Below are 24,466 nucleotides of genomic sequence, written 5' to 3'. Positions count from 1 at the left end.
CAGCTAGTAAGAAACATAGAATGGACTAGAGGGGCACAGTAAACATTAAAAGCACATTTTACAGCAATTACAGAAAGATCCTTGTAATAGTACACATGCTACTGTGCCACTTAAATGCTAGCAACATCAATTTGTTTACTCATTGCTTTTCTAAAACCAGGATATCAGTGACTATGCTTCCTCGCCACTTACTAGTCACATTTACTTTGAAAAACCACCAAGCTTAAAACTCAAGAGCTAGTGTAACTAAGACTTTGAAAAAAAATTAGTGTCCTTTTCTTAGTAGAAATAACAACCACCTATCACTACTTTTTGGTCTTTCACGTGCTATAATTTAATACTAAATGCCTGCTTGTATTTGCCTAACCTATGTAACTATCAAAGAAAGAAGATCTCCACTATTGTATTTGAAACTCACAAACCACCTTGTTAACATTATAATTTCCATTTTATAGGAAGGAAACAGTGGCCACATTACAACTAAATAGAGACACACATGCATGCATTGTTTTGGGCATGTCTGTTTAATGGTTAAGGGGTGCTGATGAACACAACGATACACAAAGGTACCGTGGCAATTCCATAAAAACTAAATCAAGCACTCTAGTCTTTACATGTATTGTTAGGAAAATGCCACATCTCAACTTTTTCATTTCTTGAGAGTTGCTACTGCTTGAGGCAGGCAAATTTCAGCCAATTTGATGGGAAAAAATGGACTAAGATTTCTTCTAGCCTGTGAAGCAAAAGCACATTGGAAGTGGCTGATTTTCAAATACTATACATCAGTAACATCCTTCTCTCGTGACAGACAACCATAGCAAATTCACCTGAGTTTGGTTTTGGTGCAGATAGAGCTAAGGCACCACAGGTATCAATTTCCTACAGACTCAGGTAAGACTCACATCTTTTTTTTCAGCTTGAGTTAAATGAAAAAAAAATGCAATTCATATCTCCAGAAGCAAAACTAAGCTTCTTAATCTAATTTTACTATTTTAAGATTTCTGATCACTCCCAGCATTGCTGTGTGGCAAGACCTCATTTCTGGTGGCTGACCATTTCCATGGCATGATGCTTTACCAAGAACCAGCTCCAGAAACTCTTTTTCTTCGTTTTGAACTTTCATGTATTTATACACAAAATACCATTTCAATGGCGTTGTGGGGAAAAAAAAAAAAGCAACTTCTTCAAATTTCAGTTGACCTTGTCAAAGGTAATTTTCGTTTACTTACTTATTTATTTATTTACTTATTTATTTATTTTTATTTATTTATTATTTTTTACTGGAGTTCAATTTGCCACCATATACCATGACACCCAATGCTCATCCTATCAGGTGCCCCCCTCAGTGCCCATCACCCAGTCACCCCCACCACCCACCCACCTCCCCTTCCACCACCCCTTCTTCGTTTCCCAGAGTTAGTAGTCTCTCATGGTCTGTGAGATATTTCTGATATTTCCCACTTGTTTTATTTCCTTTCCCCTTTATTCCGTTTCACTATTTTTTATATTCCCCAAATGAATGAGATCATATAACATTTGTCCTTCTCCGACGGACTTATTTCACGCAGTGTAATACCCTCCAGTTCCATCCACATGGAAGCAAATGGTGGGTACTTGTTTCTAATGGCTGAGTAATATTCCACTGTATACATAGATCCCATTTTCTTTATCCATTCATCTTTTGATGGACACAAAGGCTTCTTCCACAGTTTGGCTATTGTGGACATTGCTGCTATAAATTATCAGAGAGCAGGTGTCCCGGCATTTCACTGCACCTGTATCTTTGGGGTAAATCCCCAGCAGTGCAATTGCTGGGTCGTATGTAGGGCAGATCTGTTTTTAACTCTTTAAGGAACCTCCACAGTTTTCCAGAGTGGCTGCACCAATTGACATTCCCACCAACAGTGCAAGAAGGTTTCCCTTTCTCCACATCCTCTCCAGCATTTGTTGTTTCCTGAACAGGCCAATAGCCAGGGAGTAAATTGAAGCAGTCATCAAAAACCTCCCAAGACACAAAAGTCCAGGGCCAGATGGCTTACCAGGGGAATTCTATCAAACGTTTAAAGAAGAAACCAGGGAAGCCCCGGTGGCGCAGTGGTTTAGCACCGCCTACAGCCTACGGCCTGATCCTGGAGACCTGAGATTGAGTCCCACGTCAGGCTCCTGAATGGAACCTGCTTCTCCCTCCTTCTGTGTCTCTGCCTCTGTCTATATATGTCTATCATAAATAAATAAATCTTTAAAAAAATAAAGAAGAAACCATACATATTCTACTAAAGATATTCGGAAAGACAGAAGGAGATGGAGTACTTCCAAACTCATTCTACGAGGCCAGCATCACCTTAATTCCAAAACCACACAAAGACCCCACCAAAAAGGAGAATTATAGACCAATATCCTTGACGATCACGGATGCAAAAACTCTCAACAAGATATTAGCCACTAGGATTCAACAATACATTAAGAAGATGCTTCACCATGACCAAGTGGGATTTATCCCCGGGATGCAAGGCTGCTTCAACACTCGTAAAGCAATCAATGTGATTGATAATATCAGCAAGAGAAAAAAACACCAACCACATGATCCTCTCAATAGATGCAGAGAAAGCATTTGACAAAATACAGCATCCATTCCTGATCAAAACTCTTCAGGGTGTAGGGATAGAGGGAACATTCTTCAGCATCTTAAAAGCCACCTATGAAAAGCCCACAGCAAATATCATTCTCAATGGGGAAACACTGTGAGCCTTTCCCCTAAATCAAGAACAAGACAGGGATGTCCACTCTCACCACTGCTATTCAACATAGTACTAGAAGTCCTAGCCTCAGCAATAAGACAACAAAAAGAAATAAAAAGCATTCAAATTGGCAAAGAAGTCAAACTCTCCCTCTTCACTGATGACATGATACTGTACATAGAAAACCCAAAAGACTCCACTCCAAGATTGCTAGCACTCATACAGCAATTTGGCAGTGTGGCAGGATACAAAATCAATGCCCAGAAGTCAGTGGCACTTCTATACACTAACAATGAGACTGAAGAAAGAGAAATTAAGGAGTCAGTCCCATTTACAATTGCACCCAAAAGCCTAAGATACCTAGGAATAAACGAACCAACCTAAAAACTAGGGAACACTTCTGAAAGAAATTGAGGAAGACATAAAGAGATGGAAAAATACTCCATGGTCATGGATTGGAAGAATTAATATAGTGAAAATGTCAATGTTACCCAGGGCAATTTACACATTTAATGCAATCCCTATCAAAATACCATGGACTTTCTTCAGAGAGTTGGAACAAATTATCTTAAGATTGGTGTGGAAAGGTAATTATTTTAAATTAATGTGGCTATGAACTGCTGCCATCCCTAACCTCAGAAAATATATTCCTTCTAATTTTTGTTGTGACCATTCATTACTCAAGCTAAATTCCAGCTCATGAATGTTGTCCATAAGGAGCCTATACCTTCCTGCTATTATTTCATATTCTTCTTCTAAACAAGGGCAGGCATACGTTGGCTTCATTAGTGCACACAGCCAGATCACCACCATTAAGGGAAATCATCTAGGTATTTTTGGTAAAATCTTTAACAACTTCCATGCTCATCACGGAACAAGGCTGATTTGTTCTGCCTTGCAGAAGGCAACAATTTGATCTCTGGTTTATGAGACAGCACTCAAAATGTTTTTCCATGTTTTCCCACCAAGAGAATCTGACATCAGCATGGTTTTTACCTTTACCAGTGAATGCAGGCTTTTCTCACCAAACATATCCCAGAGGAAGGTCAGGTCTTCCTGGCTGTCCACACGTGGCCCCAGCTGGACTGGCAGAACAGCCAACAGCTCATACAGACCTAGAAAGTGAAAAATAAAACACAAAGCGTAATCATAGAGTGATCTCATTAATTTCACTTAAGGTGTGTGTGAAGGATGGCTGGAACATGTCGTTTTTACTGGATCAGTATTCTGGACCATCAAGCAGAACGCTTCTCCGCGGAAGCCAAGGAACCTTTTTGACTTTTACAGCCCAATCAAATATGCAGCATCAACAGGCTAGCCTAACCTTTCGTTTGTCAACATTCTCCAGGCATCCAAGTGGACACAACCCGAGGCAGAAAACGTGTACAAGCTTTCAGAGGAAGAAGAAAACTAAATTGTCACTACTATTGTCTCAGTGTTAGCCAAAGATCAAAAGGAGTCATGAATAGGAATAACTTCCTTAGAAGAGCAGAAAATTGATAGAGTGGCCCATTAAAAAGGTTTTGTGGTTTCCAAAGAGTTCCTAATGATATATAGCTTCAAAACCATTTGGGTTATCTACATCCAAATTCAAGTTCCAAAAAGCTAAGGCCTACTAAACCATACTTGGTGTTGCTTTCTTGTAGCTGCTCATTTTTCAAAAGCAACAACCACAAGCTACACAGAACTGAGTTTACCTTTAACTCCAATCTGAGCATATGCCGTAACCTCTGAAAGAGTTAAGGAAAAGGATGCAGGTTCCTCGGGGCCCTCCTCACTAGAAGCTTCTTGGGGCTAGACAGTAGTGCCCTGTTCCACCAGTAGCCTGTTGCAGAAACCCTCCCACCTCCTTTGGGGGCCGTCAGTCCTGTCCAAGAACTGTTACGACAGTGCCTGCCCGGGGCCTCTTCAGGGAGGTGACCTAGAAGTATCAACTCTCAGCACACGTTTCACTTTCCAGTGGGATTATACAAGGTAAAAAAGGAGAAACTTCCTTTTATTTCTGTCTGCTGTCTACAAGAGCACCGAAACCTCCTGGGATCTATGACACAGGAGCATGTTGTAATTCCTGCTCTGAAGAAGTGCTGCTGTTCATCACAGGGACAGCTTTACAAGATATGTAACTAAAAGAATCGTAAATTATGGCCTGCTGATTAGTCTATTATCTTCCTAAAGTATTATCATATTCTGATAATCAGTGATCATTCACCAAATGTATTCATTTTCCCTTGGAAAGTTGGATCTGTAACTTGAGACATTAAACTCAAACATTCCTGGGATTGCATGTGGCCATAAAGATCTATTCTACTTTAGGGGGAAGAAAATGTCTCCCTATTACATTCTAAGTATTCTTGATGATTTACACTTATTCCCTTAAAAACCTGGCATCATGCCTAACCTAGCACTTATTGATGATTTCATAAAAATATTTGTAAGGTGTCCCAAATAGTCTGTTTCATATGTAACTCAGTGAGCTTCAGCTATTGTTGTTATTATTAGTTATTCATCATGACTATTATTTTTTAAAGATTAATTTATTTTACAGAGAGGCAGGGGACAGGGGCAGAGAGAGACAGAATCTTAAGCAGACTCCACGCTCAGCATGGAGCTTGACACGAAGCTCCAAATCATGACCCTGATCATGGCTGGAGCTGAGACCAAGAGTCAGACACTCAACCCACTGCACCAACCAGGAGTGTCCATCGCTACTGCTATTGAAAAATCAAAACTCTGAGTCAAACAGACCTAGAGTCAAACCAGGTCTATACTTCATTTACCTCCCATAACTTACCTCAGCCTTCTTTCCATCATATGTTCAAAAGAAACGGTAATCTACACATGTAGTAAACTGGACAGGAAAAAATACACAAACGTATGCACATACACAAGGTATGTAAAATCTGAAAAAGCCTAAGGGACTACGTTAGTGGCGATGTACCCACATGGTTACCATAACTATGCGAGATGAGGAAGCAGGGTCAAGTGTACACGGGATCTGTATTATGTATTTCAACACATGAATCCACAGTTATCTCAAAGTACAGTTAAAGCAAGACAAGTGGTGGTTAATATGACTGTTATAAGAATGCAAAAGAACAAGGCACATAGTCCCGTGGTTGGCACAAAAGAGGCATTTGATGGATTTTTTAAAGATTTTATTTATTCATGAGACAGAGAGACAGACAGAGGCAGAGACATAGGCAGAAAGAGAAACAGGCTCCATGCAGCGAGCCCAAAGTGCTACTCGATCCCGGGACTCCAGGATCACACCCTGGGCTGAAGGCTGATGCTTAAGCACTGAGCCACCCAGGCGTCCCTGATAAAAAGGTTTTAAAAATTGGGCAGCCTGAGTGGCTCAGCAGTTTAGCACTGCCTTTGGGCCAAGGCTTGATCCGACAGGATCAAGTCCCACTGTGGGCTCCCTGCCTGCTTCTCCCTCTGCCTGTGTCTCTGACTTTCTCTCTGTCTCTTTGTCTCTCTCTCTCTGTGTCTCTTATGAATAAATAAAATCTTTAAAAAAAGAGTTAAAAAAAATAAAGTGACTTCTTAAGACTTCCTCAAGTGGCAACTGCCCCTTACTAGAATTCTGTCTATACCTTTACTCAACTTCACTTCAAAAAGTTTGGTTCTCTAATGAAGAACCAAGAGGAGCAGATGAATAAGCATCCGCATAAAACACATAAAGTGAAAGATCCCTATAATTTCTAATCTGTGGATAAAACCTGAAAGGAGTCTGGGGGACTAACCAAATAGCAAATCACTTCGAGATTGATGACATATGCCTTATTATCTAAATTAAAATAGGAAACACAGGGACACCTGGGTGATTGAGAAGCTGAGTGTCTAACTTTGGCTCAGGGCGTGATTCTGGCCCAGGATCCAGCCCCACATTGGGCTTTTTATGGGGAGCCTGCTTCTCCCTCTGCCTGTGTCTCTGTGTCTCTCACAAATCAATAAGTAAAATCTTTTACAAATAAAATAAAATAGAAAACACATATAAGAAAATCAACTTCTGAAGATGATTTTTTAAAAATTATATGGCCCCGATATTTAAGCTGAACTACATTCCTTTTTAAATCATAAACAAGGAAAACATTTAGAAAGCAACAGATAAGCTCAAGGAGATCACAAAAACCAACCTTCACAGGAGACCTATTTCTCCTCTGGCTCAGTGTCCTTTACAGTTTATCCAGGTGTGCTTTCAATTCATCTGAGTTTGAAAGTGAACGGCAAGGAACAGCAAGGTAATTCATTCCAAGATTGAAAATAAAATGATAGCTACAGGAAATTACTCCATCAATGCTAACTGCTTCTGTCACTTATTCTTTGGTTATGAAGGTAATGTGGAAAGGTCTAATATCCATAAATCATTATGATGCTTTATACTTCATTTTGAAAACAATCCTGTCTTTTTATGTATTTCATCAGGCCTCGTTCCGACACTAGCGTATCTGTCAGTTTTTAGCACTGTCAGCAACAGACCTAGCTGATTTGTCTTTATTTCTCCAAAGCATTCCTCCTGCCTGTGCCTTTCTCAGAACACTAGTAGCTGACAGTTTCTCTCTGCCCAGAGAGTTCTAGCCTCAGACTTCTGCTACTGTAGCCACCCAGGTAGAACAGAGGACATCCCCACGCACAATTTTTTGAGCAGGAGAGTGAATGCAAATCAGCACAGTATCCGCATAAGGTCCTCGGTGACAGGACTTTTGGAAACATTTGCAGCGGCTTCTGGTTTTCACTCCCAGGATCTCACACTTGTGTCTGTGCCAGGAAGAGCTCTGCTCAGGACCGGGCCCAAGGGAGCCGGGTGGCAGGGAGCTCCGAAAGGCACACTTACATCATCAGCCAAGACTGCTGTGCTGTGGAGGATGGGCACAGGGTTCTACTTCTCATAGTAGTAGAGCTTTTCATGAATCTAGAAGAAAAACAAGAGTATACAAGTTCACCTGCTAGCAAACAGTGAGATAGTTGAAGGGTTTTCAGCACTGCGAATAGAAACAGATCCACTAAACCTCAAAAAAAAATTAAACGTTTCTATAAATCTGTAGATAATAAATAAGTGGGCTTATTTCTATGGTCCAGTCTGATTCTTCTTTAAGATTCTCATGTCAATGTTCTATGTTTAAATCAAAGTTTTTCTAATTGCGACATCATTGACATGTACCACTGTAATACTTTTTATATGTACAACATAATGATTTGCTGTATATATATATTGCAAAATGGTTACCACAGTAAATTTAGTTACTATCACCGTACATTGTTACATGAGATGTCAAATGGGGGTAAAAATCATTATCAAATAGAGCCCACATAAAAGCTAAACCTTTTTCCCTTGAATAATTATGATAGTTTTCTAAAATATGTAACTTCTAAAACATATTGCTTCAGTACTTTAAGTATCAGTTGTAGTTCATATCTCTACTAAAAACATACATGATGATTAATAAGGCGGCAGCCACTTGGGTTGGTACGTGATAACCATTAGAAGCAAGGGAACTGGCGTGGTGTGTGCCCTCCTGAGCATGCTGTTCCTTTCGCTTCGTCTTTTTTTTCCCCCAGATTGTCAACCTTTCTCCCAAATTCAAACTTCTAAGAAACAGAGGGAATGCTCCTAGATGAAGACATTTCTCAGAACTATTGAGCTTAGATAACTTTCTGTCCTGTAAAACAAGTAAAATTATACTATCAGGGAATAATTGGGTCCTTTCTTTCCCAACATTACCCAAGAAACAACAAAGGTGAGAATGTATTTTTAGTGCACTAGAAGACACATGGAGTTCCTTAAAAAATCTGCTTTAACAAATGCAAAACTGTTGGCTTTTACGTTTTATCTACTTCAGCTCTTACACAGGTGCCTTTAAAATGTTATACTTGAAAACTTACTTGAGCCTCTTCTTACTTACAGTTGAAGAAATTACCCCCCGCACTATATATATAAAACAGTTGCACCGCAGAATTTCCAGTTTTTAATAGGTATCAAGTAATACACTCAGAGGTATCAGGCCATCTACTCTTTAAATAATAACTGGCGATGGTTCCACACATAGAAACAAATGAGTTGGGACTTAAAACTCAGGCCACCTGGCTCAGTGTCAGAGCTTGTCGTCACTCCACATGCCTACCTCTCAGATTAACATCTTGTCTGCCTTTTCCACGGACCTCAATCATGGCTGGACGAACAGGATAGAGAGAGGCTCGCAGATATGTGACAAATAATACTGGCTGTTTCTAATGACTACGGGATTAGGAATGGCTTCTCTTCACCCCTCCCTGTCTTTTTTCTTTCCGACAATTCTTAATTTTTTCAGATGAATTTGTATTGATTCTGTACCATAATTACAACTTAAACATTATATGCCCCAAATAAAGACATTCTTCTCCACTTCATTTCCTTCTTCTGAGGGTCTTTTATAAACAAGGAGCCCCTCTTTCCACATCATCATCTTTCCATCTTCACCCAAGTGAGTTGAGTGCGTACCCCTACCCTGCCAACCCTGGGACGTTGTATTGTATCAGGAGTTTTTAAATGCTCTCCCAGAATTTCCAAATGCTGGTAACCCTATGATGATATGTGTTTTACTCCAGGACATAATTTTAAATATGAAGTTGGTATGAAAGTAAAAATTACTTCAAGTAATTAATGTTCAATCTCACAAAATATTTTCTACCATATGTACCAATAGTGTTTTCCGGGTGTGACCAGGTAATATGGGAATTCTATTTACAGAATTTATTTATAAATTTCCAAATACTAGCCATCTCATCGTGGCTTTCCCAAAAGGGGCCTCACTTGGCTAGATATTTTGGTCACTTAATGTGCCGTGGAATCCATTGATGATATCTTACTGAGACTTTCCTCATTAGTTCTCGCAACTGAAGTTGGCTTTTTTTCTCCTGGTCTTGTCTTTATGGGGTCATAATATCAGTGTTACACTGCTTTCGCTTTTTTTTTTACACTGTGGAAAGTTTCAATCTTTTTCTATGCTCTCAAATCTCAATGCCACTAAAGTAATCTTTTCTTTAAGTGTTTGATGGCATTCCCATGGGAAACCAGGAGGATCAGATACATTATGGAGGGCAGCTTCATCCCCCAACTTTATTTCTTGTGGGTGGTGTATGGAAATTTCTCCATTTAGGTTTTCTATCTCTTCCTTTGTCAGTTACAGTAAACACCGTTTTCCTACAAAATTACTCATTTTTTACTGGCCTTAAAAAATTAAATGAATCTGACTCAGTTGGGGGATGGGGCAGATGGCAGAGGATTAGGGGTCCTCAAGCACCTGGCCCCACCAACTTACCTAGACCAGAGACCCCTTCTGGATCTCCTTCAGAGGTGGCTCGTGGCCCCTGCAGCCCCCAACCATCCCCATGCATCTCCTCGTGTTCGCAGGCTGCTCTGCCAGCACTCACCATTCGGGTCCTTCTCACAGTAGCACTGGTACTTGCACTCCACCACGTTCTCCAGAAAGGCCTTCACCTGCTCCTTGTCCTCGAAGTCCACCAGGCCTGGCACGGACCCTGCTGGCCTGGCAGAGCTCAGCCTGCCTCTCTGCATGCCTGTGGCATGGTCACGTGAGTAAGTGGAAGGCCATGGCCTGGGGCGGAGCCTCTGGCTGGAGCCTGGGCGAGGCTGGGCAGGGCTGGGCAGGGCGTGCCCCCAAGGTCTCTGTGCTGGTCTCCCATTCAGGAAGGGAGTGCACAGTCCATCTACCTTTGAAGACCCTTGGCTGTTGCCACACCTCTTGCTTCTCTGGCTCCTTCCCTCTAACTGGTGACAGCCTCTCTGCAGCACTTCTGTGCCAGCTTTATGCCTCCCAGCATTACAGGATCCGTGGTCTCTCATGTGGCCCATGGGCAGTTTCCACTGGCAACTTAGCACTACTGAAAGAAAAAAAATCAATTAACATTTTTATGCACCTGGATTTGAAGTTGCAACAGGATTATTATTTTTGCATAATTGTTTTCATAAGGCTGTGCCAGTGCTGCACAGGCTAAGCTTGTCAGAGCTTTGCTATTAACCTTCGCAGCATTGCTTATCACCATTGTGTTTGGAAAATTTCTACTATACAACTATAATTATCTCAAGTCATATATTCAATTAACTAAGATAGGTAAAAGACTTCAAATTAGTTCATAAAAGCCTAGTCATTGAATATAGCAATACAGAGGTGTCTGGGTGGCTGACTTGATTAAGCATCCAACTCTTGATCTTGGCTCAGGTCATGGTCTTTGGGTCATGAGATTGAGCCCCATGTTGGGCTCTGGACTCAGTGTGGAATCTGCTTGAGATTCTCTCTCCTCCTTCTACCCCTCTCCTCTCTCTCTCCCTCTCTAACAAATGTTGGGAAAATAAAGAAAATACTAATATAAACATAGAGGTTCCTATCTTCTGAATATTTAGGATCTAATTCCCAAACAATCCAAGGTTACAGGAATATAGACATTATGATATTCACCAATAAACTGACAATGTTCATACCAGCCCTCATTTAAACATTTCTTCCCACCTAATACATGCCCTCTATGCTGTCATTGGTTTTTACCTTGGATGCCATTAACATGACTGCAAAAATACAGGACTTCACAGGGCTGATGAAAATGATGACGAAGTGATGCTGGTGGTAAACAAGCCTCTGAAAGAGGTCTGCTAGTCAGCAACTGAGAAAAATGTAACATATCTGACAAAACTCCCCACTTTGAAAGGGAACAATCTGAATACCGAACTTTAAAAATGAACAAAAACCAAATACTACTGGAGAAACTAAAGTCTTCAAATATTTTTGTTAAACTGCCCTTTTAACTGGAAAAGTCAAAGTGCTATTATAAAATGTTGGCAGCAATATTATGCCAACAAAGGAAAATTCAGCAGGATACAATGCATCCATGCTAAGAATTAGCAGTTACAACTGTAACCTACAATATTCTTAATTACATTTCAAATGTGGTCACATTTTATATTTCCTGTTCCTACATAAAGTTCTGTTCACTTCCCCCACCATTTTCTTGCTCTTTTCGTACCTGTTTAATGCAGATTAATTGTAACTGGCCTTTTCCTACTATGTATTATTACTAGATAAATGGACCACAGAATAACAACATCAACAGAGAAAGCTAACAGGGTTCCGACCTTCACTGAGAGTGAATCTAGCTATGCCAGAAGTGGAACTGAAAATGCATTTATTTCACAAAAACAACCAAAAAAAATAATAAGCCACCCAAACAGTGTCAGAATACAAAGTACAATAATAAGAATTAGGTTTTCTTTATCCTGAGAGCTAATTTCCCCCACCTCCAGGGCTTTGTCGTTTAAGAAATTCCGTTATACAGTGTCATGAAGCCACCAAATTTCTCCAATAATTTTTAAATTAAGGACATCGACCTTTTGCCAATAAACTGTTTCCAGAGAAAGCACAAACTAACGCTTTCTAGGATAAAAACTGATAGCCACTAAAAATAGAGATGAAAACAAAATAGACTATACAGGACAACTGGATTCCTACATGCACAAGAATGTAGATTCTTAGATCCCTATTTCACACCATACACAAAAAATTAGCTCAAATTTTAAATCAAGGGGTAAATCCTCATAACCTTGGGTTTGCAAAGAGATTCTTAGATATGCTACCAAGAGCATAAGCAGCACAAGATAAAATGGACACTGATCTTTATAGAAATTAGAACTTTTGTACAAAGGATACTATCAGACAAGTGAAATGATAGCCTACACAAGGGGAAAAAATATTTGCAAGGCGAAAATATGATAAGGGTTTAATATCTAAAATATATAAAAAATGCCAAACTCAACAACAAAAAGGCAATCAGATCGCCAAAGACTACCTGAAAACATGCTCAACATCATTAGTCATTAGGGAAATGCAAATCAAAACCACAATGAACTACCACTTCATGCCCACGAGAATGGCTATAATCAAAAATTACTCAGTGTAACAGGTAGTGATGAGGATATGGAGAAATTGGAACCCTCATATAATGCTGGTAGGAATGTAAAATGGTGCAGACTCCACGGAAAACACTTTGATGGTTCCTTCTCACAAGCCTAAACAGAATTACTATATAAGCAGGCATTTCAGCTGCTAAGTGTCTACCCAAAAGAACCGCAATCGGGACTCAAAACAGATAGTTGTACAGCAATGTCCATTGCAGCACCATTCACAATAGCCAAAAGGTGGACACATGCAAGTGTCCATCAACAGACAAATGGACAAACAACATGCAGTGTATACACATAGTGCAATGTTATTCAACCATGAAAGAGAAGGAGATTCTGATACATGCTACAACATGGACAAACCTTGAAAGCATTGCATGGAGTGGTATAGTTACAAAAGGGCAAGTACTGTATAGTTCCACTTATGTGAACTATGTAAAACAGTTAAAATATAGAGACAAAGCGTAGAATGGTGGTTGCCGGGAGCTGGGGGTGGGCAACAAGGGAAGGTAGCGCTTAACAGCCACAGAGTTTCTGTGTAGAGTGATGAGAAGGTTTTGGAAATAGAGAGTGGTGACGTTTGCACGACATTCTGAATATACCTAATGCCATTACATTGTACGTTAACATGGTAAAAATGGCAAATTTTATACACGTATCTTACCTTAAAGAAAAACTGAAAAATAAAAGCCAACTACATGTACATTATGAAACATTGTACTCCTTACAGCTAAAAGAGAAATCACACCACTGCCATTAAGATTATACAATGAGTCTCAAAATGAAAGACAAAAACTACATAATGAATGAAAATTATTGGCAGAATTCCTGTATGAGAGGACTGTTGCACATACAAAGTTCTGTACAATGCCATGAGACACAACATATTCAGCAACTTGTTTACATGGCATTTCTGTAAAGACTAAGATAATAATCACAATAAGATGATATATTAAACCTTTTTAAATGAAGTTTATTTTTATCTATTTTTAATTCTTTTTCCCTTATTTTTTGTATATTTGTTATTGGGCTTCGATTGGCCAACATATACTACAACACCCGATGCTCATCCCGTCAAGTGCCCCCCTCAGTGCCAGTCACCCTGTCACCCCAACCCCGGCCGACCTCCCCTTCCACCACCCCTTGTTCGTTTCCCAGAGTTAGGTGTCTCTTATGTGCTGTCACCCTCACTGATATTTCCCACTCATTTTCTTTCCTGTCCCCTTGAATCCCTTTCACTAGTTTTTATATTCCCCGAATGAATGAGACCATATGATGTTTGTCCCTCTCCGACTGACTTACTTCACTCAGAATAATATATTAAATCTAACAGACGACAGGGTAACAAATAGAGAATTTGCTTCCGTATCTCCCTCTAGATCTGGTCTAGTCTGATTCACCTGCTTCTTTTGTGTATAAATTTCTGTCACCAATTAACAGTATTTATTGAATACATACAGTACAGTACAGTCACTGCAGGAAAGTCTACTGCTATTACCCACTGTAATAAATAAAGCCATTCATTTGAAAAACTCAACAAAAGGAGAAATGACGGTTGGGCTTTTTGTAATAGCAAGAGTACGCAATGTAGCAGAGTCACTGGCTAACATGTAGTAAGTATGCTAGCAGATATTTACCTTACAAGAAAACTATTAATAGAACAGAAGTGAAAGCCCACCTCTAAGAGCTACTGTGAGAAATGCCACTAAGTGATTTTCCTGTTTAAAAATGAAAAATCCAGGGCAGCCCGGGTGGCTCTGCAGTTTAGCGCCAGCTTCGGTCCAGGGCCTGATCCTGGGGACCGGGGATCGAGTCCGACATCTGGCTCCCTGCTTGGAGTCTGCTTCACCCTCTGCCTGTGTCTCTGCCTCTCTCTCGCTCTGTGTGTCTCTCATGAATAAATAAAATCTTAAAAATTAAATAAAAATTAAATAAAAATGAAAACCCATTATTACATGAAGACGACTTTTTGCTTCATTCATAAATACTTGAGGAGCAGTAACAAGGACAAGAACAAGTGTCCTGGTTTAATTTAAGAATGAAGCTCTATGTACTGATCTCCCCCCAACAAAAGTTGTATCCAAATGCCAAATCACACGCTGCTTTCTGTTCACACAGAACAGCTTGCGGTCAGCCACATACCTAATGAGCTTGATTTGCTATGGAAGAGAACTGTAAAAATAAAAACATGATCCATTCAAAACTCCAGAGTATACCTCATTTTGGAAGCCATTTGAAGAAAAAAGAGCAAGTTGAAGATGCTGATTTTCCATGATGAAAAACACTCAATATCAAAAGGGAAAAATAATTCATGTTTTAAATGAAATATGAAAACAAAACATTTGTAGGACATTGGCAAGGCCAATAAAGTCCATTCTAGTTACTTCAAAGGGCTTCTGCAAGTGGCAATATTGCAGTGATATAGTCAAAACCTTTCTTCTTTCGAATCTACTGCTTTAAGAATGGAACTTCATGCTTTTGATGTTGGAAATAAAGGTTAACCAGGTTTCTTAAGATGAGCCTATGGTATAAACAATTTGAATGTTGGCCAAACATTTTTTTTCTTTTTTTTTTAATAAATTTATTTTTTATTGGTGCTCAATTTGCCACCATACAGAATAACACTCAGTGCTCATCCCATCAAGTAAGTGCCCCCATCAGTGCCCGCCACCCAGTTACCCCCACCTGCCACCCACCTCCCCTTCAACTACCCCTAGTTCGTTTCCCAGAGTTAGGAGTCTGTCATGTTCTGTCTCCCTTTCTGATATTTCCCACTCATTTTTTCTTTCCCCTTTAATCCCTTTCATTATTTTTTATATTCCCCAAATGAATGAGACCATAAAATGTTTGTCCTTCTCCGATGGACTTATTTCACACAGCATAATACCCTCCAGGTCCATCCACGTCGAAACAAATGATGGGTATTGGTCATTTCTAATGGCTGAGTAATATTCCATTGTATACATAAACCACATCTTCTTTACCCATTCATCTTTCGATGGACACCGAGGCTCCTTCCACAGTTTAGCTATTGTGGACACCGCTGCTAGAAACATCGAGGTGCAAGTGTCCTGGCATTTCATTGCATTTGTATCTTTGGGATAAATCCCTAGCAGTGCAATTGCTGGGTCCTAGGGAAGGTCTATTTTTAACTCTTTGAGGAACCTCCACACAGTTTTCCAGGGTGGCTGCACCATTGCACATTCCTACCAACAGTGCAAGAGGATTCCCTTTTCTCCGCATCCTCTCCAACTTTTGTGGTTTCCTGCCTTGTTAATCTTCCCCATTCTCACTGGTGTGAGGTGGTATCTCATTGTGGTTTTGATTTGTATTTCTCTGATGGCCAGTGATGCGGAGCATTTTCTCATGTGCTTCTTGGCCATGTCTGTGTCTTCCTCTGTGAGATTTCTGTTCATGTCTTTTGCCCGTATCTTGATTGGATTGTTTGTTTCTTTGCTGTTGAGTTTAAGAAGTTCTTTACAGATCTTGGATACTAGGCCTTTAACTGAGAAGTCATTTGCCAATATCTTCTGCCATTCTGTAGTTGTCTTTTAGTTTTGTTGACTGTATCTTTTGCTGTGCAAAAGCTTCTTACCTTGATGAAGTCCCCATAGTTCATTTTTGCTTTTGTTTCTCTTGCCTTCATGGATGTATCTTGCAAGAAGTTACTGTGGCCAAGTTCGAAAAGGGAGTTGCCTATGTTTTCCTCTAGGATTTTGATGGATTCTTGTTTCACATTTAGATCTTTCATCATTTTATCTTTGTATATGGTGCAAGAGAGTGGTCTAGTTTCATTCTTCTGCATGTGGATGTCCAATTTTCCAGCACCATTTACTGAAGAGACTGTCTTTTTTCCAGTGGATAGTCTTTCCTCCTTTGTCAAATATTAGTTGACCATAAAGTTGAGGGTCCACTTCTGGATTCTCATTTCTGTTCCATTGATCTATGTGTCTGTTTTTGTGCCAGTACCATACTGTCTTGATGACCACGGCTTTGTAGTACAACCTGAAATCTGGCATTGTGATGCCCATGGCTATGGTTTTCTTTTTTAAGATTCCCCTGGCTATTTGGGGTTTTTTCAGATTCCACACAAATCTTTTTTTTTTTTAATTTTTTTTATTTATTATTTATGATAGTCACAGAGAGAGAGAGAGAGAGAGAGAGGCGGAGACACAGGCAGAGGGAGGAGCAGGCTCCATGCCTCGGGAGCCCGATGTGGGATTCGATCCTGGGTCTCCAGGATCGCGCCCTGGGCCAAAGATAGGCGCCAAACCGCTGCGCCACCCAGGGATCCCCCACACAAATCTTATAATAATTTGTTCCAACTCTCTGAAGAAGTCCATGGCATTTTGATAGGGATTGTATTAAACGTGTAAATTGGGATCCCTGGGTGGCGCAGCGGTTTAGCACCTGCCTTTGGCCCAGGGCGTGATCCTGGAGACCCGGGATCGGGCTCCCGATGCATGGAGCCTGCTTCTCCCTCTGCCTGTGTCTTTGCCTCTCTCTCTCTCTCTGTGTGACTATCATAAGTAAATAAAAATTAAAAAATAAATAAAAATAAACGTGTAAATTGCCTTGGGTGATCACTGACATTTTCACAATATTAATTCTTCCAATCCTTGAGCATGGAGTATTTTTCCATCACTTTGTGTCTTCCTCACTTTCTTTCAGAAGTGTTCTGTAGTTTTTAGGGTATACATCCTTTACCTATTTGGTTAGGTTTATTCCTAGGCATCTTATGCTTTTGGGTGCAATTGTAAAAGGGATTGACTCCGTAATTTCTCTTTCTTCAGTCTCATTGTTAGTGTACAGAAATGCCACTGAATTCTGGGCATTGATTTTGTATCCTACCACACTTGGGCCGAACATTTTTAAAAGAAGTAAACAGAACTTATTTAAAAGAAAAAAAGTGATGTATGTATTGAAGTCTTTAAAAGAGCCAGAGGAAAAAAACATGCTTTGAAAGATTACTTCAAATCAGAGATCCTGACAGCTGACCTCTAACTAGAAATTTTAGGAATAATCATTTCATCATCTTTCACTATACTGAAATATAAATAGATAGATGATAGATAGATAGATAGATAGATAGATAGATAGATAGATAGATAGATACACAGATAGGTAACAAGAGCCTACCTAGCATTCTTTGCTTACTAAAAATGCCATTCAAGACGACGCAGGTGGCCTGGGTCGAGGTCCTGGGATCAAGTCCCTTGTTGGGCTCCCTGCTTGGAGCCTGCTTCTCCCTCTGCCTGTGTGTCTGCCTCTCTCACGACTAAATAAATAAAATCTAAAAAAAAAAAAAAAAGAACACAGGCAAACAGGGAGATCATTCAAGATAGTCACATAAAAACTTCTGAAATCCTTTCCCTCAACAGACACAATATATCTACAGCTACATATAAAACAATTATCTCTGAGCAGGACAGCTACTCCACAACGAAGAATTAGACAGGGAGGAGAGACAGATGTAGTTGTATTTTTGCCGAAAACCTCACCTCCCCCCATGCAACGACCTATGGAGGAGGGGTTGCACAAATACAGAACCCCTCCCTGAGGGAGGGAATCTGTACTACACATCAGGCACCATGACCCATGGGAGATGCACCAGACAGACAGCCCCCAAAGCACCTGGCTTTGGAAACCAGTGGAGCTTCCGTCCAGGAGACTCCTAGGGCTGTACTGAGTGCAGGCTCTGCTTTTACAGGGCTCACAATCAGACTCATTTGCCTCAGGACCCAGTACAAAAGCACCAGTTTGAAAGGAGCCTAGACCAGATGTGAAGGGGTTCCATTTGCTAATCTTAAAGCATCTACCAGAAGGGCAAAAGCCCACTCAGATTCCCTCCAAAGACAAAAGATACCGGAGGGTGCCATATTTACGCTTTCTCTACCTTGCTACTGCCAATGCTGGCAGGAGCTATTTTTGCATTCCCATAACCTTCTAGTACCTCCTTCCCCCTCCATACTGCTGCCACGGCCCTGCCAGAAGCAGGAGGCCAGTGCCCTGACCTCTAGTTACACTCCCACTGCCAGAGGCCTCCAAGCCAGCAGGTACATGCAACCCACACAGGGGATGCCTACTGAATATGAGACTCTGGGGCCAGGGTGGATTGTGTTTGTGAGCCCCACAGGTCTAGAATAATTGGGGAAACAGTATGAGAGACAACCAAACACTGAAGCATGGTTACTATAAACAAAAATGTTCACCCACACACAGCCACACACCTTCAGGACTAGAAGAGATAGCTGTTTCACCTAACACAAAGACATACATACATACAAAGTCAGGCAACATGAGGAAACAGATAAACATGTTCCCAATGAAAGACCAGGATTAAACCCCAGAAAAACTCAACAAAGTGGGTATAGACCAAATGTACCTCAAAATGTAAGGCCACGTATAACCAGTGCACAGCTAGCATCATGCTCAACAGGGAAAAGCTTCCTGCTTAACATCAGGAACAAGGCGAGGATGCTAACACAGTATTGGAAGTCTTGGCCACAGCAGCTAGGAAGGAAAAAGAAAGAAATTGGAACCAAATTGTAAAGGAAGAAGTAAAACCATCACTATTTGTAGATGATACAATTTTATACACAGAAAACCCTAACGACTCTGTGGAAAAAAAAGACTGTTAGAACATTAGTTCTAACCTTATTTCTAAATAAATTCAGTAAAGTTGCAGGTACAAAACTGATATACACAATTCTGTCACACTTGTGTACACCAACAACAAACTATCAGGAAGAGAGACTAAGAAAACAAATCCCATTTAAAATTGCATGAAAAAATACCCAAGAATAAATTTAACCAAGGAGGTGAATGATCTATACTCTGAAAACTATAGGACACTGAGGAGAGACAATGACACTAATAAGTGGAAAGATATTCCATGCTCATGAAGAATATTGCAAAAATGTCCATACTGACCAGAGCAATCTACAGAGTCAAGGCAATCTCTATTGAAATTCTAGTGGCATTTTTCACAGAAATACAACAATCGTAAGATTTGTATAGAACCACAAAAGATCCCAAGCAGCCAAAGCAAATCTTGAGAAAGGACAAGTCTGAGACATTACACTCCTTGAATTCAAGCTGTAGTATCTAACAACTAAAGTAATCAAAATGTATGGTATTGGCATAAACACACACACACAGATTCGTGGGACAGAAAAGAGAGCCCCGAAATAAACCCAGGCATATAAGGCCAATTACTTTACAAGAAAAGAGGCAAGAATATACAATGGAGAAAGACAATCTCTTCAATAAATGGTGCTGGGAAACCTAGACACCTACATATAAAAGACTGAAACTGGGCCATCATCTCACACCATACAAAGAAATTAACTCAAAATGGATTAAAGACTGGAATGAAAATCCTGAAATCATTAAACTCCTAGAAGAAAACATGGGTCGTAAGCTCTCTGACATCGCTCTTGGAGATTTTTTTTTTTTCCTTTTTGGATCTTATGATTCCAAAGGCAGTGGCATCAAAAAACAAAACAAAACAAAACAAAACAAAACAAAACAAAACAAAACAAAAAAAATTGAGATAACATAAAACTAAAAAGCTTCTGCACAGCAAAGGAAATCATCAACAACAAAAAAGGCAATCTACCGAATAGAAGGAAGAACTGCCAATTCTATCCAATAAGGGGTTAACAGCCAAAATATATACAGAAATTCATATAGCTCAATATCAACAAGAAACAAACAATTCAACATTAAAAAACGGACAGAGGATCTGAATAGACGTTTTCCCAAAGACGACATACAGATCACCAACAGGCACACGGGAAGATGCTCAACATCACAAATCATCAGAGTAATGCAAATCAAAATCACAGTGAGATATCGCTTCACACCTCTGAGAAAGGCCAATATCAGAAAGACAAGAAAAAATAAGTACTGATGAGGCTGTGGGCAAAGGGGGACCCTAGTGCACCGTTGGTGAGGTTGTAAATTGGTGCGGCCACCACAGAAAATAATCTGGAGAACAGTCAAAAACTTAAAAATACAACTCCCACATGATCCTGCAATTCCACTTTTGGGTATTTATCTGAAGATTCAAAAGGATACATGTACCTCTATGTTCACTGCAGCATTATTTACAATAGCCAAGATATGGAAATAACCAAAGTGTCCTTCCTTTGACGGATGAATGGGAAAAGATTTACACACACACACACACACACACACGAATACTATTCAGCAAAAAAAAAAAAAAAAAAAAAAAGGAATACTATTCAGCCATAAAATAAATTAGCCATTTGCAACTGGCATGAATCTGAAGGGTATTATGCTAAGTGAAAAAAGTCAGAAAGAGAAAGACAGATATGGTATGATTTAACTTATACCTGAAACTAAACAACAAATAAAGTCAGAAATACAGAGAATACATGGGTGGTTGCCAAAAGGGAAGGGGGTGAGGCTGTGTGGGTAAAAACGGATAAAGGGGATCAAGAGTCCCATCATCCTCTTACAAAATGAATTCACGCACAGCATGGTGACTATAGTCAATAATAACGTATTGCAAATTTGAAAGTTGTTTTCAGAAAATACGTCTGAAAAGTTCTTAGCACAAGAAAACAAATGGCGTGACTGTGCATGCAGAGAGATGTTAACTAGACTTACTATGGTGTTCATTGTGCAAGATATACAAATGCCAAATTTTATGTTGCACGCCTGAAACTAGTGTGTCATATATCGATTATAATTTAATAAAACGAAAAAAAAATGGAAGGAAATAAAAACATGTACTGATTCACTGAAAGACATAGTTTGATAGCCACAAACCCTCAATACAGGAGATTCTAGAGCTTTTTTACATTAAACAGGTGAAAAATCAGCCTGGATGACAAGGCTGAGCTGTAAGATTGGGACTAGAACAAACAAAATGGTGGTTATACTAAATGAATAATGACGTTGATGTAAAGCAAAATAAGGATGTCTTCAAGGTTGTGAGGGGTTTTTGTTTTTCTGTTTGTTTTCTAGAGAGAATTAAAATACAGGACACAACAGCACTGAAGTTGGCAGGAAAGTATATGGGGCAAAAGTGCGCTAAGATTTCTGGATCTTTTCCAGATGACAATAGACAGATTAAGATAGGATTTTATAATAAAGGATTCATGTCATAATTTCTAAGGTAGCCACTCAAATAACAGAAAGAGAATGTTTTAACTTCTCAACTGTATGCAGGGAAAACCCTAACCAATCCAAAAGAAACAAAGAAAAATCAGGACAAGAAAACACAAAATACGTCAGATTTTAAATTATAAAGATCATACGTCATAATGAACTGTAGTGAAGATATTCTAGCTGAAAGTAAAGACTTCTGACTTGTTACCTCAGAAAGCTCCAACTGTAATTCACAAAAGCTGTAATAAAGCAGGAATATGGAATAGTTGACAATAAAAGGATAGGAAAAGATATCCTGCAAATGGCAACAAAAACATATCTACTTTAAAATAAACTCTATTAAAAAGTATAAAGTGTAGTAATTCACCAGCAAAATAACAAATTTATATTTAATAACAAATTTAAATATATACAACAAAAAATGAACAGAGGGAGCCTGGGTGGCTCAGCCGGTTAAGCACCTGCCTTCAACTCCCGACAAGATTCCAGGGTCCTGGAATCAAGGCCCACATCAGGGTCCTTGCTCCAGGGGGGAGCCTGCTTCTCCCTCTCTCTCTCTCTCTGCCTGTCACTCCTCCTGCTTCTTCAGTGTCCGATAAATGAATTAAATTAAAAAAAAAAAACACAAAAAAAAACTGAACAGAACTGCAAGAAGAAAACCATGGTCATAATGGGAAACTTTTTTACCATACTTCTCTTGGTAACAGAGAATAAACGAACAAAAATCAGTGAAAACACAGAATATTTGAATAGGTTTACAAACTTGATCTACAGACACATACAGAAAACTATACTTAATGACTGCAGAATATACCTTCTTTTTAGACACAGACAGGATACATTACAGATATTGAATATGTAGCTGGCCGTAAAGTGTAAACACATTTCAAAGGACTGAAATAATGCAAATTAGGTTTTCTGACCTCAAAGCAATTAAGGTAGAAATCAGGAACAAGATAGATTAAAAAAATCCTTATTTGTAAATTCAAGAAAAGTCTAAGTAAGCAACTACAAAATGATTCTAAGTTAAGAAAACCAGTACCTTGGGAGAAATGGCCTTAAATGCTAACGTTAGGAAAAGAAGAAGGTTGAAAATTTATGAACAAACGTTCATAACAAGAAAAAGAATTTTTTTAAAAAAGTCAATGAAATAAAAACTAATATACAATGAGGAAAATTAATAAGGCCAAAGGTTTATATCTAAAAAGACTAATGCCAAAACTCTGGCAATATTGAGGAAAGAGAAGAAAGGGCAATAAGTACCAATATCAGGACCAAGAAGAAAAACAATTAGCATAGAAACTGCACATGTGAAATATTATAAGCAACCTTTTCAGAAATTTGACAATGTAGTTGAAATGGACCAAATCTTAGAAAAATATGAATCATTAAAACTAATCAAGAAGAAATAGAAAGCCTAAACGTTCTTGTCATCTTTAAAATAGTTACCAATATCCTTATCAAAAAGAAAACATCCAGGCCCAAGGAACCCAACAAGTCAGTTCTGCTAAAGGACAAACGAACTTCAGTCTTTCATAAACTTACCCACAGAAGAGTAGAGACTTCCACCTCACAACATAAGGCTACCCAGGATATTGTGAAGATCTGATGAGAGAGATAAGAAAGCAAAATTATGGGCTGAAGTCTCATAAAAGGAGACATTAAAGTTCTAAATAAACTAGGAGTCAACTAACTCCAGCAGATTATATGTAAAGGAGAACAAATCATGAACAAATTAGGTTATCTCAAATAATAGTCCAATGATAGCCAGTTGAACAGTCAAAAATCAGTAAAAAAAAAAAATGTCAAAAACCAATGAACTTTCCTATGTTGAGACTGACAGGAAACAAATCATATGATCATTACAATAAATAAATAAAAAGCACTTGACAAAGTCCAATGGCTAGTCATTTAAAAAGTCATTTTACACAGAATAAACGGAAACTTCTTAAACTGAGTAAACGGCAAATATGAAAAAAATAATCTAGAGCAAATATGACAAAGAAGAAATGTTGAGAGAATTTCTTTTGAGATCCAGATTCACACATAATAAACAAAAATCTAGAGTAGTGAAATCAAAGTGAAAATGAAAAAGGGAATAGCTTTTTGGTCACACATTAAGGAAATGTTTCATGAATACAATTCAGAAATCACTAACCTAAAGGAAAATGGTGCTCGACGAGTAACTTCTGCATAGAGAGTAGGGGAGGACAGAACAAAGCATGAGATGACAAAATATTTTTCCATATGTTTTCCCACCAAGAGAATCTGACATCAGCATGGTTTTACCTTTACCGGTGAATGCAGGCTTTTCTCACCAAACATATCCCAGAGGAAGGTCAGGTCTTCCTGGCTGTCCACACGTGGCCCCAGCCGGCCTGCACAACAGCCAACAGCTCATACAGACCTAGAAAGTGAAAATAAAACACAAAGCGTAACCATAGAGTGATCTCATTAATTTCACTTAAGGTGTGTGTGAAGGATGGCTGGAACATGTCGTTTTTACTGGATCAGTAATCTGGGCCATCAAGCAGAATGCTTCTCCGCGGAAGCCAAGGAACCTTTTTGATTTTTAAAGCCCAAATATGTAGCATCAACAGGCTAGCCTAACCTTTCCTTTGTCAACATTCTCCAG

At 39.3% G+C, this 24,466-nt stretch overlaps 1 protein-coding gene across 13 annotated transcripts in view; it reads right to left on the bottom strand.

Moving 5' to 3' along the window:
* Nucleotides 1–1,704: 1,704 nt before the first annotated feature.
* LOC140629455 (homeobox protein Mohawk-like) overlaps nt 1,705–24,466 on the bottom strand; it is a 129,573-nt gene continuing 106,811 nt past the window's right edge. The window contains exons 6-14 of one of the 13 annotated variants that reach the window (XM_072818954.1): nt 24,121–24,238; nt 23,990–24,020; nt 23,377–23,436; nt 19,076–19,203; nt 17,830–17,983; nt 10,152–10,622; nt 8,175–8,401; nt 6,878–7,684; nt 1,705–3,853 (exon numbers count right to left, since the gene is read on the bottom strand). In XM_072818954.1, coding sequence (XP_072675055.1) covers nt 24,171–24,238 — 68 coding nt within the window. In that variant the 3' untranslated portion in view covers nt 1,705–3,853; nt 6,878–7,684; nt 8,175–8,401; ... (4 more) ...; nt 23,990–24,020; nt 24,121–24,170. The remainder of the gene's footprint in view (nt 3,854–6,877; nt 7,685–8,174; nt 8,402–10,151; nt 10,623–17,829; nt 17,984–19,075; nt 19,204–23,376; nt 23,437–23,989; nt 24,021–24,120; nt 24,239–24,466) is intronic. The other 12 variants (XM_072818950.1, XM_072818953.1, XM_072818955.1 and 9 more) reach the window with 12 other exon arrangements.

This window comes from Canis lupus, assembly GCF_048164855.1.
Source record: "Canis lupus baileyi chromosome 5 unlocalized genomic scaffold, mCanLup2.hap1 SUPER_5_unloc_7, whole genome shotgun sequence".
In the NCBI taxonomy this organism is placed as follows: domain Eukaryota; kingdom Metazoa; phylum Chordata; class Mammalia; order Carnivora; family Canidae; genus Canis; species Canis lupus.
This window is presented reverse-complemented; position numbering and strand designations above follow the sequence as displayed.